At 39.5% G+C, this 17,976-nt stretch overlaps 1 protein-coding gene across 1 annotated transcript in view; it reads right to left on the bottom strand.

Annotated features, from left to right (window-relative positions):
* The window catches only part of lgr6 (leucine-rich repeat containing G protein-coupled receptor 6), a 73,632-nt gene extending 55,994 nt beyond the window's left edge, over positions 1–17,638 (bottom strand). The window contains exon 1 of the mRNA XM_084680457.1: positions 17,573–17,638. Coding sequence (XP_084536583.1) covers positions 17,573–17,634 — 62 coding nt within the window. The 5' untranslated portion in view covers positions 17,635–17,638. The remainder of the gene's footprint in view (positions 1–17,572) is intronic.
* Positions 17,639–17,976: the final 338 nt, after the last annotated feature.

The raw sequence follows: 17,976 nt of genomic DNA, 5'->3' as shown, positions 1-17,976 counted from the left end.
TCGGCATGACGTTAATCTTTTCCATCTAGCTAATCTTTTAAATGAACTACTATGAATTACTATGCTAAGCTACCATACTAACTGCTGTTGACAGGATGACAGTTATCCACCCGGAAGTGTCTTGGCAACCTTCGTTTACAAACATTCTGATTAGATCTATAGCCTAGTTTATAGGGGCCCACCTCCTGCAAAAATGCCCTGTTATAGCAGATATTGTTTTGTTGCAAATGGCCATTCCCAATTCTGGCCATTCTGAGTATAGAAATTGATTAATATAGGGTGCTATTAAACACTGGAGCACTTGAACGAATGGTAAGAAAAGAAAAATAAGCAAGGGAAGCCGATTTTTTACGTCAAGTTCCTCGCATTTCCATTTATTCAAACTGACTCTCCACGCACATGGAATCTCTGAGAAGAGCCCATTCATTTCTATGAAAAGTGCTCAGTGGCGGAGTGAGGCAAGTGAGAGCGCGAGACTGGACGCAGCCATATTTCCACTTCCGTGTCTTCCGGTCTAGCTTTAAAAAGTGGCTCGTTTTTTCCCTAGCTCCCAGACCTCGTGCACGCTTGCAACTAGCTGTACACGTCATACTTTGCGACAACCAGTCGCGAGCATAGATTTATATGGTTACGAGCGTGTGGGCATTGCAGTTGCAGAATCTATGGGCAGAATGGGGTACAAGTCCGATAATAATCTGACACATGATGCAAACTTAATAGAAATGTATTCGGTCACTGTATAGTATTCCTTTCACTTGTTTTTTAGGCTATATGGCTAAATATAGGGCTAATCTAGATGAAACTAATCACATATGTAGCTTTTTTTCTTCGTGATATGAGTATGATTTACAACACATTGTATCGTATGAAATAAACTGTTAACATGAACAGCTCCGTCGTTGTTCTCGCCAGGCAAAGAAAGCTTAATAGTTATTTTGGTAACCGAAATCTTCCATAATGCAGACTTACCATAGCTTACTGTCAACTTTATATTCAAACGAAATACCACAAAATTCACACTGCCTTCAATTTCACATCAGTGTCGAAATGCGACCAGTGTTTTACATGCTCAACCTAGAAAACCAAACGTCTATTAATGGATATAACGTGATCTAACAAGACGTGTTAATAATGTAATAAATAAAAGCTCGAGAAGTGTGTCTAAAATATACTTTATTGTAGGCAACTTTTCTTGACGTAAGCAAATAAATGGGCTGCTAGTTTACCCATTTCGGATTGGTTTCAATCTTAGGAAAAAATATTCTATGAAAAAGCTAGTAGTATGAGCCAGGTTCGAGAATCGAACAAAAATTATTGGGGGAGATAGTTTTGTAAATGTTGACTGGAGTTAATAGAATAAAAACGACCGGAAGACACGGGAACCTAACCGTAAATGCAATACCACCTACATCCACCGGGGCCGTTGCTTCAAGGTGAGGGGCGAGGGGTGGGGGCTTGCTTTTTATAGTACTAAATGGCTGTCAATCAGAAGGAGATGCAGTCTTTCGATAGACCCTTCAATCATCAACAGAGCAGCATCCAGGCTAGCCCACTCCTCCAGACGCTGAGCGTCCGTGGGCGGGACATAATCGCAGCATTTATCCAATGACCGTACAGTTTCGAAGCACTGTAAAAAACTGTTCAAAGCAGCCCATTGAAGCTGGTTTTCAACAGGGAAATGCACTGTGATGGTACTGGACTGTATGAGAAGGAAATCAGTCAGTCGACTGATCTGCTACGTAGCTGATTCTGAACGTCTTCGAAATGAACGTGTTCTTAACGCATTTAAAATGTTAACACAATAGTAAATATTTAACAACGGTGTCGTCACTATTTCAACCAGCGTAGCGCGTTAAGTGCAAGCGTAGGGTTCGGGTTCTGTGGAAAAAATATCTAAGGTTTGGCCGAAACTGACTCCCGTCAAAAAGACCAATATTCGGCCGAAACTAAATCCTGGATTCGGTGCATCCCTAGTCAATAGAGCTAGCCTGGCTGCCAGACCAACTTCGTTCCGCACAAAAAATTTGGTCGGGAAGTTGGGTCTGGAGGGTCTCGTATTGGGAACAACTACATAAAACCAGGATCTGGGCGGACCAATGAATTTGCCAGGGCGGGCTTTATACGATGATGGACAGATGATCAACAGTAACGTAATCAACAACGTCACAAAAGAGCCCTTGGGTTGAATTCGTTTTCAAGAAACAACATATTACGTTGCTCTGATTGGTTGTAGGTCTATCCAATTGAGCGAAGAGGCATTTTTTTACGAGTTCGGTTGAAACACGCCCCGTAGTCACAGCCCAACGGAGAGTTTTCAGACTCATATTCTGACTAGAATTATGAGTATGACAACGTCAGGCTACAATAGAGCATGACATACTGCGCCAACTGGACTTTGAAGAGCTCATTGATGAGTTTGCATTGAGAATGAGCAACAACGGGCCTTTTAATATCACTGATGTGATGATGGTGATGGTGAGTCACATGTTTAAACTGATAATATTTATAGAGTGGCTCTGTGGACTTTAAAGCACTGATGTGTCAGTGCACCTGGCGTGGGTTTGTGTGCGTGTCATGATGTGCGTTGGGGCCTCATTCTGGTAATTAGCCCCAGGCCTCAAAATGTCTTAATCCGGCCCTGGTTAGTGTGAAATATGTAACCTTTTATTTTGTAGCTCTTCGTTTATGATTCCATTACTGTTATGTTCAATTTCATGTTTTTGGGAAAGTTTAGGCCTTATCGTTACTAATTTGTCCTTTTGGACTTTTCCCACAGAAAAATTGAATTCCACTCATGTTAACCGCGGAAAATTAGTCTTATTGCCGAAAACAGTGGCAGCGATAGCCATGGCGAGGGAGCAACTTCCAATTAAGAAATTATTGATAAAAAGTAGTGCTGTCAGTTTAACGCGCTATTAACGGCGTTAACGCAAACCCAAATTAACAGCGTAAATTTTTTATCGCGCGATTAACAATCTTTTTGGCCTAGCAAACTTTGTAGTTTTTTTCACATGCTGTTGCAACAACTACCGACGTTAGAAAAACTACAACACCACACCGGATCTTGCTAGATCGGAAACAAAACAACAGGCACGCCACACACACTTGTTTGGCTTGCGAGCCGGCTAAAGAGTAGTAGCAAAGCCCGGATATTAGACATTCTCTGGTAGTAGGCTAACGTTTCGTTTTGAGTGGATGGCGAGCGCGAGAGGCCGAAATGGATGCCAGTCAGATTCTGAAAGGAAGGTTTACTTTTTAAAAGTTGCCAAATGATTCCATTGACAAGACCAAAGTGATCTGTGTGTTTTGTCGTTGTAAACTGAGCTATCATCGCAGCACGTCCAGTCTGAAATACCACTTGATGGCCAAGCACACAGCTGATGCAAATTCTCCGCCCCCTCGTCAAAGCCAGGCGATTGCAGTGTTGTTTTCAATTAAAAAAAATATTTGCACGAAGCAATCTGAACCACTTTTCCATGTTGATAAGAGCATTAAAATTAATTATGAGAGTTAACTATGACATTAATGCGATTAATCGCGATTAAATATTTTAATCGTTTGACAGTAGTGATAAAAAGTAGGGATGCACGATAATATCTGCACGTCATCGGTATCGGCAGATAAAGCTTCAAAACGTAATTATCGGCATCTGCAGATATGAAACTTTCTGCCAATGTACCTGGCCGATAAGGTGACGTGCAAATTAAGTGATGATGAAATGATTCTTACTATACACTGAGGGCACTAGTATGAGTAACCACAGTAAGTTTCAGACATGTAACACTTTCCTAGTCAGGGTTAGCAGAGGGTGCATTAAGCCTGTCGTGAGATGCACCCCCCCTCTATTGTCTGTTCTGTATATCCCAGCATCAAATGATTCTTACTGTACACTAAGGGCACTAGTATGAGTAACCACAGTAAGTTTCAGGCATGTCACACTGTCCTGGTCAGGGTTAACAGGGGGTTCATTGCACTTACATCTAATGGGAAACATGCCATGAAATGCTCTCCCCTCGCATACGTTTCTATCCTTCTACGCCAGCATTATGTACATTTAATAGCATAAATTGAATACCAATACATGTGTATGTATAGGGTGGACAGGTCTGAAAACAGAATAGTCCGTGTTAGGTGAGGGAGTATTATGTTTTATTTATTTCATTGACTTAAACAATAAGAATAATATTTTCTATCTTAAAAAAGGATTTGATGGTTCTTTTGATGTTGATACATGGTTGATACATTGTTTTTAGTACTTGTCTTTTGTAGGCTAGGCATGTGAACCTTTGGTCCCTTTTCAGGACAGCTGATTCTGGATCAGAAGGCTGTTGTTTCGACCTGTCTGAGTAACCCACCCTACGCACAGGCTAACTGCATTAAAATCGCATGCCTTTGAACCTATACATTAGTATGAAGAGCCATGCCATGTGAAATACTTTGAACCTGCTACACAAAATACATTTTGTGTAGCAATAATCATGATCATACTGGGGTATATTTCCTCGGAATGCGATGTCGTGGAGTAAGAATGTTGGTTCGCGTATACCGTTTGAATGACGAATTTTAAGGATTTTGTGTTGAAAATAGCATCTGATATTTACACAGATAACAGACATCCTTCTCTGTGAGACTTCTGTCTCCCCTTCTTTTGGATGCGATATCAAGACGAAATCCTTCACTCTTTGAATCGCGCGCGCTCCCGCGAAGGGGTGCCAATCCAGAGAGTCATGCATCGGGTGATACAACACCGGCTTCATTCCTTGCCTTTGCTAACGCTTCGATTTCAGCCTTTCTGCATGCCTGGTCTTTTTAAACTCTTTCTCCTCCATTCTGTTAATAGTCCCTCACCACTCGTCAAACGTCAACCCACCCAGCAAATCAAAATTCACAACAAATGTTGCCATTCTCTTTACGACTAGGTTGCTTGCTACCGTGTAACTTTGTAACGTCTTTTTTTATTTGAAATATTCGATGCGCAGTAATATGGAATGTTATGTTATGAGGACAACTTGAAAGGTTATGCTGGATTTTACAACGGCATGGAACGCGATATTGCCAATCAGAATCAAGGATTGAAACAGTTTTAGAAGTTACTATGAGCGCCAACAACATGATTCAACATGTCGGCTGTGTGGCAGGATTTCACAGTATCAAAGGATGATGACAAAATGGCTACTTGCGGAGTTTGTAAATTGTCAGTGATGCGAAACATTTTAAGTTTACAGAGTTACAGCTGCATTTCGGTGAATATGTGTCAAGAATGTGTCATTGTCAACAAGGAAAATGTAGTTGTTCAAATTCAAGGAGGTACTGTTCAAGTATGAAAATTGTGACGTGAAAATATAAATAAATCTGCCATATTTGAAATCATTTCAATAGTTTTCATGAGTGAATGTCTATTTCTAAAATGATACAAATCAAGTTTTTAATGTTCCGTATCTACAGCAAGTACCCCATCATAATAACAGATTAATTCTAGTACAGGAGAGACTTTTCAATAATCAAAAAGCAGAGGTGTATGTATCGGCATCGGCAATCGGCCAAAATGAGCTTGTAAATATCTGCATATCGAATATCGGCTAAAATTCAATATCGTGCATCCCTAATAAAAAGGGTTTGTTTTCTTCAGTTATTTGGAAGTTGTTTGGCTTTTTGAAATCCGACAAAGATTAGAGCAATGTTCGGTGCATATTGGTGTAGTATACAAACAGGTGGCTACCAAGTCTGGTAATACGAGAAACTGCAAATGTGGACTTCTTGTTGACCTCGACCTACAGTCTCGGTTAACAAATGTTTTAACAAATCTCTGCTTACAAAGGTGTTTGTAGATCTGTCGAAAAGCCCATATTTGTTTTTTTATATAATACACCAACACGTAGGAAAATCCCAAATCAAACACGACAAATCTGGAGCAGACGCCATGTTGTCAACATCTCCAAAGCAACGGCATGCTAGGTCCGTAAATCGTTTGAGGTCCGCAAACGGTTTTGCAGACTTCTTAGAATGTCTCTGGACCAATAAGAACAGCGTAATGTTGCAATTTTAATACTAGTATATAAGAAACCTTTTTTACCACCTGAAGTAAAATCACTCATTGGAACATGCAGAAAGTGTGAGTTTGCGCCAAGGTATTGATATGTAGGCTATTGATAAAAAGCAAGGTTTTAAAAAGCTTAAGTTACTTGACCCCAGCTATGTGCTCTCTCTTTTTAATTCACATTCACAAAACGACTTGCACAGAGCATGGATGGATGCGGTATACAGTGATATATTTAATTAATGACAGGTGAATTTTGCATGTGGAACAGTGAAATGTAGCTAATATAATCTCATGTATACCCAGTTACAATTAAATTAGTTGTACAAACTCCACCTCATGAAGAAAGTGCCAAAAACTGACCAAGAGATGGTGTAGGCCTACTTATGGTAGAAGAATAAAGGCTAATCTTGAAAAAGATTTACTGGAACACCAGTTACGAGAAGATGCATGGTCACAGGTGATGTTAATTGATGTTAATTATGTTAATTGTAATTGTAACAATAACCTATATGAATATTAATAGTTGAATTTGCTGAATTTCTATTTAGATAAGAGATGGTGTACTTATGACAGAAGAATAAAGGCTGATCGTGTAAGGCTATCAACCTGCCCCCAACCCTCATATGGTAAAATAGGGAGTTACTTGATGGAGTCTCAACTTGATGGCTCACACTTCTCATTGTGTAACTTACTGTAACATTGCTAGTCATGTTGATAAGTAAGGGTCAAGATTCTGGTGTGATTGTAGTTGTTCTTAAGGAATTGTGAAGCATTGTTCTGTGGATTATTGATCTCCTGAGACGCTCCTCAGCTCTAGCTTGTCCTACTCCTTCTTCCTCACCTCTTGCTTCCTATCTCTGGTTTACAATAATCATGGTAGAGTAGGCATAAGAGTCAACCTTCATTGATATCTTTCATTTGCAATATGATAAAATGATAACAATGATTTAACCTTTTTAATCATTTGACCATTCTTGCTCAGATTTAACCCAAAAATCCAAATAGTCAAATAACTGTAGGTATTGGCATTATTTGGTTAATGTTTATTCACTGTTCAGTTTCCCATCTTCCTTCAATTCCCATAGGGGAATTAGTTTCGGTTGTTTGGCCAATATTGACCCCTACAATGTTGAAATAGATTTGCTGAAACACCAGTTTCAGGATGCTACATTATGTAAATTGTAGGAATCATATGAATCATGTAAATTGTAGAAACAATAGCCGATCGAAATAGGCTAGGCTACTAATTGTGATTTTTATTTGTAGGCAATCAAGAAGACCAAATACAATTTCAATTATTTGTATTTATTTCAGTGCCCAAAAGCATTTGGTCAATTCTGAGTGCATGTCCACGGCATGAAACACTAGTGACAAAGGCCCAAGGGCTGAGAATGTTGCTAAAATAAATTACAGATTGTGACGGGAAACGGTAACGTCAACTTAGGTATTCATCAGGGAATTAAAGCACATCAAATCACATCTTAAAATCGTCTCCCAGCGTATAACTAAGCAAATTAAATTTTGTTCGAGATCGCTCGGCTGAACCAGGAAATGATATGCTGTGTCTGCCAACGCTAACGGGCTCATAAAGTGGGAGGGGATCGGTAGAAACGCAGAGTTTGGCATGGAAAACCTGCTAGCGAGCAGGTTAGTTTCACGGAGTAGGTTACCATTGAAACTTAACAAAAGGTTTACCTCTCTTTCTGGAACGTTGAACTCGGAGTATGCCTCCTTTCAGGGTTAAACAACTCAAAGTTTTCACTAAACCTGGAATACCCCCTGCTGTTTCACCATTATTATTGTTGCTACTACAACTACTAGTCATTTTAATTTTGTGGTTAAAACAACAAGATCCTTGAGGAACCAACTACACAACTTCTATAAAGGTTCTTCACAGAGCTTCAAAAGGTTCTTCAAGTAACCTTATGAAAGGGTTCTTCTAAGAACCTCTTCTTGAAGGTTCCTCAAAGCACCATAAGAGGTTCCTCAAAAGTTTCAAATTGAAGAACCTCCAAAGGTTCCTCAAGGATCTTATTGTTTTAACAGTGAACTGTATAATTATGCGGGCAATTTCGATGTGTCTGCTATTACGTCTTTCTGCAGCTCAGAAAATATAAAATCACGGCCGGTCCATTTTCCAAATCCATTTTCCATTATCCAAACCAAAACCTATTTGTCCTGAATCTATGTCATGTTTTCCCTAAACCTATACTGGTGCAACGTCAATGAGTGAGTTAGGAGCGTGAAATCATTTGGCAGTGGCACATTTTTATGGATGGTAAATATCCAGTATTTGGCTAACATACAACAACAACGACTATTGAATTTCACTAGAATCTCGAATTGTAGAATTAGGGCAAATTTTGAATTGTAGAATTAGTGCAAATTTTGGATTGTAGAATTAGTGCGAATTTCGATTGCAATACTACAGTTTGTATGAGGGACTTTTTACAAGCTAGTCGACAGCTATAGGCTGGCTTTACAGCTAGCAACAACTGTAGCTAGCGTTTTGGGCTATGTGTCACGGCCACAGACGTGCCCCCCCTGTTGTTTTTGGTTTTGCCCTGTCCTTGTGTTCCCTGTCATTGTCTTCACCATTTCGTTAGTTTCATTGTGTCCACCTGTGTGTCGTTTGGTTCTGTGTATTTAGGTTCCTGTTTTGTGTCCAGCCTTTGTCTTGTCCTTGTTGTGGTTACTACTACCTGTCGTGTGAGTACCTTTCTGTGTCCCCCCATTTTTGAGAATAACACCCTTTGTTTTCCGTATGCCTCGGTACTCTCGTGCATTTGGGTCCAACCCCACCTCACATCCTGACACTATGCTCCTGTTCTCTGAATTGGGTTATCTAGCAAGTTATTTTACAGTCCTGCCATTTGTTCTTTCTTCCTTCATCATTTTTATTCCTTTGAAATTGCGTTGCTGTTGTATTTCGCAGTAGTGGCCAATGCTAGACTCGTGAGTATTTAGTTGGCTTATACGTTGATTTGGGTTAGGGTGAGCCATGTACTTACTTATTACTTATTTAGCCATTATGTTTGACTCAGTTTATCATCACATATCATTTATTTGTTAAATGTGTTAATTGTTTCATTCCAAAATACAGAATTTGTTTAAATGCTAGGTTTCATCATTGTGCCAAACAAAAAGTTTAATTCAGACATATTTTACAAAATGCTTTATTCTTGCATTTCCATTTGCATAATGCATTTTTGCATTATGTAGGATTTTCTTTTACAATTTCATTGAAATCTTCCAGTGCATATAATTTAAAAAAATGTTATCCAATCATTGCATGTTGTAGAACTTGTGAGCTGACATGTTAGTGAGGTGTTAACATGTTTTTCACTTTGAAATAATGGTCCAGATTACAGTTACTGCGGGATGTCAAGGTAACTGTTGAGTAATTAGTGAAGAGTTAACAAATTAGTCACTTAAAATAATGGTCCAAGTCACAAGTACTTACTGCAGGATTACAAGGTAACGCTTGAGTAATTAGTGTGGAGTTAACATGTTTGTCACTTTAAAATAATGGTCCACATCACAAGTAGTTCCTGCAGGATGACAATGTAACACTTGAGTAATTAGTGAGGAGTTAAAATGTTTTTCGCTTTAAAATAATGGTCCACATCACAAGTAGTTCCTGCAGGATGACATGGTAACGCTTGATTAATTAGTGAGGACTTATACTGGTTTTCACAAGTAATAGGCCTATAATAAGTCTAATTTTATATTTGACACATACGGTACAGGCATACATTTCTGTGAGGCACTAGTGATATTCTAACAAACATCGTAATCTGGATGATGTGGTTTTGCGCTTATCGCAACATAAATGCAGGATGCAAATTGTTTTTAACAAGAGAACATCAATGTTTATATTCATATCCTAAAGAGAAGTCCTCCTCAGGCGGCTACTGTAACATAAAGGTAGGTCTTTGGCATCTGAGGCATTGAACCGACACTCAAGAGCTCATAATAGTAAACTAATCCAATCATGAGTGTCAGCATCACTTCCTAATTATTAAAAATGTTCATTATTAAAAATTATCATTATTTGTATAACACCATGTTTAAGTTGGAAATAAACAGAGAACATACGTCCATCCTTTGGTAAGAGTAGTCAAAATCTCAACCTGTAGTTAACGTATTCGGGGGGATATAATATTCATGAAATGGTTTCCACAAAGAACCCATTTGAGGCACAAGCTTCTGAAAAGTTATGACCATGTTCAGAGTAAAACAACCAAATTGTTCACTTTGAAGACATGTTACTTTTGTGATTAGTAATTAATTGGTTATTCTTTCTTAATTGGTCATAGTTCACAAGTAGTTCTCAAGAGGATACATTTATTTAGTAATAACCAAATACCTACCAAAGAACTACCTTCACTGTAAATTAGCTATTACTTGCTGCTTAGTTAATCTTGGTTCCATATCAGTTCATAGTATTACATTTGGTGTTAATGTAGAACTACCTATTACTTCCTACATAGCTACTTGTTAACAACGGACCAGTTACTAGTTACTTATTTCAGAAGTGCATTACTTTACTAGTTACTGCATTGAAAAGTAATTAGTTACAAGGGAAAGTAACGGTTGCGTTACTTTTAATTCCCTGCTTCTATTATCAAATTAACGCACACAGATAGTTATAATAGTTTAGTGTTGCAGTGGCACAGTGTGGGGCAAGACAACTAGGGTTGCCAACCGTCCCGAATTGTCCGGGACATGACGAATTATGGGTTATTTGGATTTGTCCCGTCAGGGACAGCTCCAGTCCCGTATTCCAATCACAGCCTCGCCGGCCAATAATAGGCTACTGTAAACGTGCCAAAACTCACGCAAACGTTGCTATAGGACACGTTGCTTGTTGGTGACAATAGTTGGTTTAGGCCTAAAGCTTTTCAGTGTCTGTGGCATATGGTTAGAGTCTAATGCTATTTCAAGAAAACAACATGAATTTAAAACAAAATGATTTCCTTTATTGTTGGTCAGCTGTTGGCGCAGGCGCATAGAAAGTGTCCCTCATTTGGGGTTGAGGAAGTTGGCAACCCTAAAGACAACTGTAAAATGTTATATCATTGTATGTTGCTAATTAGTTGCCTAAAGGCAACGGACACAACTGTTGACATAGGTCGCATGTCTTGACAACATACCTAGCAATCAGTCAGTTTAGTTCTGCCTGGCTTAGAGACTATAAATACTTCTGTTTAAAATCAAGCCTCGACTGTTTTGATGAAGTGGCTCCGACTGCTTGATCAGCGGAGCTAGCACTGGGTATTTTCGCGATTGGCTTTGTAGAAGCGTGTTGTTTTACTCGGTGCTTGTGAAGATTACAATTACTATTCTTCGCAGTGGATAAAGTTCTCGCACCTGCACACAAACTACAACTAACCAGTATATTTTATCCTTGATCTGGAAAAGGGAAAAATAATGTTGATATTTCCATGACAAAAAGCTTGCACGGTCCGAACTGTCGGCCATTGTCTAGGGCTAGTCTAAAATGCGGATTGATTCATACATACACTGCGTCGCCGTAAACTTGTTTAAGTTAAGTTCCTTTAAGTTTCTTAAACAGGCTCTGATTACACCATGGTCTGTGTGAATACTCGATTCTGATTGGCTGCAGGGGTGTCCATTATCGGGTGATAACGGACAACTACTACGTAATTGTAGCAAAACTGTCTTTTCACCGTTCTAAATTATTGCGCTGGGTACATATTTCAGACACTTTGTACAGGCTCGTATACTGCCCTACAAAGCCAAAAGACCGTAACTCGCCGAAGTGTAGAACTGAGAAAAACGACTTCAAAGTTTTTGCACTTTCAAAGTAGTTGTCCTGCCAAATGCATTTTAGGTAGGACACTGTAAATCTAGCAGTTTGATGTTTTAGTGATTACACATTATCTAAACTAGACATTTTTGAAATTGTTGATCTTAAACTGCACTTTTGACCCATATTTTTAAGTTACGGTAGTATACCATAGTCTATTATAAGTGGTCATGCCAAGGCAAAATACAGTAACTTCCGTTTCTTCGCTCACTTAGTTGCTTATCACGATATAAACTCTTTATTTTATAAGCCAATGTAACATACACGTGGATAACTGTCACAAGACTCAAAAGACAAGAGTGTTTTTGATTTAACTGCCAGGTTAAGATACTTACAAACAACTCATGTTTGGGATGTTTGGTGTTGAATGCCAGCGAGTAGGCTAAGCTAATGCTAGATGTGTTTATTGTTGCTAGGTTACGTATTAGTTCAATTGAAACCGTAACTCCATTTGAACGTTTTTGAGTGCCGCAAAAAAAAAGGCAAAGAACCGTAACTGATGTTACAGCATTCTGCATTGGATTTCTAAAGCCAAAGCAGGCTTTTGGAAGGTACGGTGAAGACAACAACCTTATTTTCTCTGAAAAACAGACGAGTTCATTTAAGATATTTGGCCACATGATAAAGCAGACCTTAACTGCTCCGAAAATGAAAAAAAAATCATTTTCGACAAAATTGAAGTTACGGTCTTTTGCCTTTGCACGGCAGTATAAGTAACCATAACAACAGGGACGGAGTCAAAGCTTCCATTTACAATTTTGAAAGACTAACAAGCTAACTTGTATTTACAACAATGAGTGACTTCAATATTTATCTTAACCTATTTGAAAAATTTTACTTTTCTGAATGTAGGCTGCTGTGTCAGTGTCACGTAACCTAGGGTGACCAGATTTGAGTTTGTGAAAAAGAGGACACTTCGTCCAGTCGCGGAGCCAGAGGGGTGGCCGGGGTGGTACTGGACCCCCCTGATATCGGACTGGCCACCCCAGGTGCCACCCCAAAATGTCATTTGCTATCCCTGGCAATTGGATGCTGATTGACATTTAATTCATCTTGTTAAAAGAAGAGTTTCTAAGAGACATCTGGCAGCGCATTTTTTCAATTGAGGATATTTCCACAGTTCACCAGTCAGTCACAAATCACTACGTCAGCGTTTGATACAGCGACGGAAGACAAGAGCATCATATTACAGTTATAGTTTTAAGGTTTAGCAATGGGGTTGAGGCTCCCTGATTTTTTTTATTTTTTTTTTATGAAAGTTGAGTTGCTGGGCTGCAGAAAAAGATGCATATTGGCAGTTTGGTTCCATAACAGATTCAGATAAGAGATGTCTCTGTTTTTGTTTAGCACTTAACACTACCATAGTAGCTCACAGCACAGTTGATTCAATTTTGTTTTACTAATTGTCATTTATATAGCACACTTTTAAATCAACAACATTATCATTTAGCCATTTGAAATCTAATCTTTTGTAATGACCTGACTAGGTCAGAAAGGAACAATCGTCCAGGCATAAGATGAAGTTCCAAATTGGTGTTTATTAACCACACGGTACACAGGCTGTTTGGCCCTAGCCCATGCTAAATAAAAGAAAGTTAGCCCACAAAACAATAGTGACCGTCTCTTTTAAAACCAGACGTAACAGAAAGAACAGACGCTAAACCTGGTATTACCTTCGAATGCTCCATACCCCCTACCTGGATAGACCAAGATTATATATTCATGAAAACAGAGTGACCAAATTCTCTCCATTTTGTGAGTACAGGAGTGTGTGTAAGAAAGAAATGAGTTGCAATTCAGATGTAGAGACACGGTCTATTCATAGTAAATGTAGAATTTGATAAAGTAACCCTAGTGGACTATACTAGGCCACACTGAAGAACTCAGGCTTAAGTGAATTTGAATTTCTATCTCACCAGCAATCAATAATTGACACTGCTTAGATGCCAGGTTAAGGTTACACACACATTTTCAGTCTTGGTCTGTGGACCCCCTGAAGTAGCCCTAATGAGTTGCAATTCAGATGTAGAGACACGGTCTATTCATAGTAAATGTAGAATTTGATAAAGTAACCCTAGTGGACTATACTAGGCCACACTGAAGAACTCAGGCTTAAGTGAATTTGAATTTCTATCTCACCAGCAATCAATAATTGACACTGCTTAGATGCCAGGTTAAGGTTACACACACATTTTCAGTCTTGGTCTGTGGACCCCCTGAAGTAGCCCTGGCCACCCTTTGGCCGTCCCATATATAAAAGTCTGGCACTGACTTTGTCGCGGGGGGGGGGGTCAAAATGATCGTATTTGGAGGATAATTATGGTGGAAGATAAGGAAGAAGGAAGATACCCTTTCCAAAACTTGTAAGGTCGTAATAGTTTGTGAAAGACCCACAACAAAGAAACACAAATATCCGACAAGGCAAAATCCCAGACAATTTTGGAATCCCTGCCGGACGCATTTTTTAGGTCTCGAAAAGAGGTCATGTCCGGGTAAAAGAGGACGTCTGGTCACCCTACGTAACCGCTCATCTCACATCCCATTCGCTATTCACTTCACTTCAGACAGGCTGTGGCCAACACGACTAAGGGCGTAACCATGGTTTAGACAATTGGGGGGTCCAAATGAATACCCTTGAGTATCATTTTTTTTGGTTAAGTGCATTGCCTACAATTATTTTTTATATATGAACATTTGCACATTTAGAACATAGTTTCGAGGACTACATTGACCATTTGAAGTCACTTCTAAAGGAATGGTGTAATTTCTCCAAAACAGTGACTGCCTGCATTGTGACCACGCCATTTTATCAGAAAAACAGCGACTCATGCTTTTATGAGGCTACTCGTTTTATTTGCTTAGCGTTACACATTTAGCTTGGTATCAAGTTACTTACCGTCAAAAAAAAAACGTGTATGCTTGGCTGCTGGTCCAGTTTTCTCCGCTTTTTAGGTAGGGTGACCAGATTTGAGTTTGTGAAAAAGAGGACACTTGGTCCCGTCGGCGCGAGCGCGGGGGGGTGCTGGTCATGTATTGCATGCTGCACTGTCTGATCAAAATGACAGTTCTCTCTACAGTCAGAATTCGCGCAAGACAGTGGAACGTAAGGGAGATACCCTTTCCTGAACTTGGAAGGGCATAATAGTTGGTGAAAGACCCAGAGAAAGACGAATATCCAACGAGGCAAAATCCCAGACGATTTTGGAATCCCTGCCGGACGCATTTGAGGTCTCAAAGAGGACATGTCCGGTCGGCCGGTCTGGATCAAAGTCCAGGGCCAACTTTTACTCCCCGTTCCTCCCTGCCGCCCCGCAACATTGAGCCCCCGCCAGCACTCCCCTGATAAAATAAGTTCCCGCGGCTATGTGTCCGGGTAAAAGAGAACGTCTGGTCACCCTATTTTAGGTCAAATCCTCTTCTCCAACAAGTTAACCAACGTTACTTTCTTTGCACTCAACTGACTGGCGAAAAAGTGTTTGGTATCCATGACAACGCAGAACGGCCAAGGTGGATTCAAACAAAATCACACAGAGGGGGGATTCACACACTTATGTTTTTCTTAACAAATGGAAATAAATAAGACATAACAAGAGACCGATCCATTGTTGATCATTCAAAACATAGCCACCGCGAGCATGTCTCTGTGAGATGCCTAAACATCGTGTTAAACAAAAACAGAGACAGAAGAAAATAGGGATAAGATAAGGAAGGTTTGGGTTTGGTTAGCTGGTCATTTAGCTGTATCAGGTGCCTTCAGTTGAAACGTGTTCAACTTTTCATAAAGTCGATGAGCTTGACAATTTCACTTTGTCAACCAACCAATCAGTCTAGTTACTCATCCAGGTTGTGGACAGATTTAGATAAAGCCATTGTGCCTATTTGCTCCTTTTAGCCAGCCTCCTCCTGAGAGCAACACGTTCCCCTTGTTCTATTTTAAATCTGTTTTACTTAAGAAATAGAAAAGTATCGATAAAGACTCGAATCGTTATGTAGTCTCAAATGGTATCGATATCGATAAAAATTAACGATATATGTCTGATGCGGTCATCTCACATCCATTTGCTATTCAACTCGCTCCACAGGCTGCGGCCATGCCTAATACTAGTAGGCTATATGGCCTATGGATATTGTTTGGGAAATCTTGATATTAATTTTGGGACAGTGACATGGCTGGTTAGCTAGCTAATCTTCTTGTCAAACATACTTTATTATATTTACTGTTTGTCAACCGTACACAATGTTATTGCCTTTGAATCTTGCTAGCATGACGTTAGCTTTCAGGCTAATAGCTCAGCCAAGGGAAAGCCGGTGTTGGTTCTATGAGCTGAACGGACTATAAAATATCAGTTGGCTAACGTTAAAAAACGTCTTTTGCAAAACGCCTGAAAACATAAATCAATGTTTGTAAAAAAAAATTTGGGAAAAGTGACCATGGTATAAGCGGGATAATGCCATTTAGAGGTGTCCAATATCACCTGATAATGGACTCTGCTGCGCGTCGGACGGTTCACGCCTCCGCATTGTCCATCTTCAGGTGATATTGGACACCTTGTCGGGCATTATCCCTTACTTAAAAGCAGGAAATTGGGGAATTCATGCAAGAAAAAAGTAACGAGTAACAAGCCCATTTAAATTTCAGTAATGTAACTGCGTTATTTAATTGAAAAAAGTAATTAGTTACGTTACTAGTTACCGCCAAAAGTAGTGGAGTTACTTTGTAACGTGTTATTCCCAACACTGTCTAGAAGTAATATGGTGAGACCATTACAACACGTAGAAGTGTAGGACTTTCCTTCATTTAAAATGCAGATCAAGTTACAGATGGTTTTCTATACACCTTGCCATGCATTAGTGTGTTTGGCTGTCACATCTGCAAAAGGCTACTTACAGTAAATACAGTGGAAAAAAACAATTCAATTTCTTTTCAGCTCCAATTGTTTATTTGTGAAATTGGCAAAGCTATTTAGGCATGGCACTGGTGCAGCATATCATGTCATCTCTTGACATCAGTTCCGCAATCACTGCATGTTTCTAATTGAAGGTCTGGGCCTTCCCCTATAGTGGACGTAAATACTGTATGCATTCAGTCACATTTTCCCATGCATTGGACACATTTTCCCATCATGTGTTGCTGTATGGCAATTGCTGACACCTTCCACCGTCCCCAGCTCCTCTATACTGTATCTGCATCAGCTACGGAACAATGCAAACTCTGACAGTGACTTCACTGAATATTTATCTGTGAAATATATTTTATTGTTGCAAAAATATAATAATAATCTGCATTACCAACCATCCCTCAGTAAATTGTTCCTCCTGAAAGCCTGACCCTTGGATAGAACGACTGTGTCAAAGATAAATGTATTTCCGTTGCAATAAATGGCTAATTAATGTGAGTGTCTTGACTAAAATGTTTTCTTTTTTGAACATGTTGGCACATTCAAACTGGAAAAATTGAGGTGTTCTAAAACCTTTTACCAGTGGTGTGTGTATATACAGTAGTCCAGTTAAAACAGAGTTCAGAGAGATTAAAAATCGAACGTGAAAAACCTTACTTGACAAGAAGTATGAGATCACCTATCCTTCCTGTCCTCCTCTTCCTCTGCATTTTCTCCGACTAGCAATATTGCTGCTTGTGTATCACACAACTTCTTGTCACATATAAATTATGGTAATTTTGTGTGAGTGTTGCGACTCACAGTTCGGTTAGCAGGTGCAGTCTGTGGAAGGCTCTGGGCTGAATTTCACTGATGTTGTTCATGCTCAGGTCACTGAAAGAGAGGGAGAGAGAGAAAGCTTGAAGTGCATGTAATTTTATTAACAAGCAATTATGTGAGAGAGTAGAGAGTGAGAGGTTTCTTTTAAATTTGAAAAGACAACCAAGTGTGTGTGTGTGAGAGATAAAGAGAGAGAAGAGAATGAGGGAGGAGGGTAGGTGAGAAGGGTCAGTAGAGAAGGGAGAGACGGAAGGAAGCAGGGAGAACATTAACCAATGAATCATTGTTGGGCATTGCAATAACCTCCTTGGTCCCTGCTCCTTTCTCTTTTCCAGATGTTTCCCTACCTTCTCCTCTGATCTAACCCTCAATCCCTCTCTCTCTTT

The sequence above is a fragment of the Hypomesus nipponensis genome, chromosome 18, assembly GCF_054491055.1.
Source record: "Hypomesus nipponensis isolate SF chromosome 18, ASM5449105v1, whole genome shotgun sequence".
Lineage (NCBI taxonomy): Eukaryota > Metazoa > Chordata > Actinopteri > Osmeriformes > Osmeridae > Hypomesus > Hypomesus nipponensis.
This window is presented reverse-complemented; position numbering and strand designations above follow the sequence as displayed.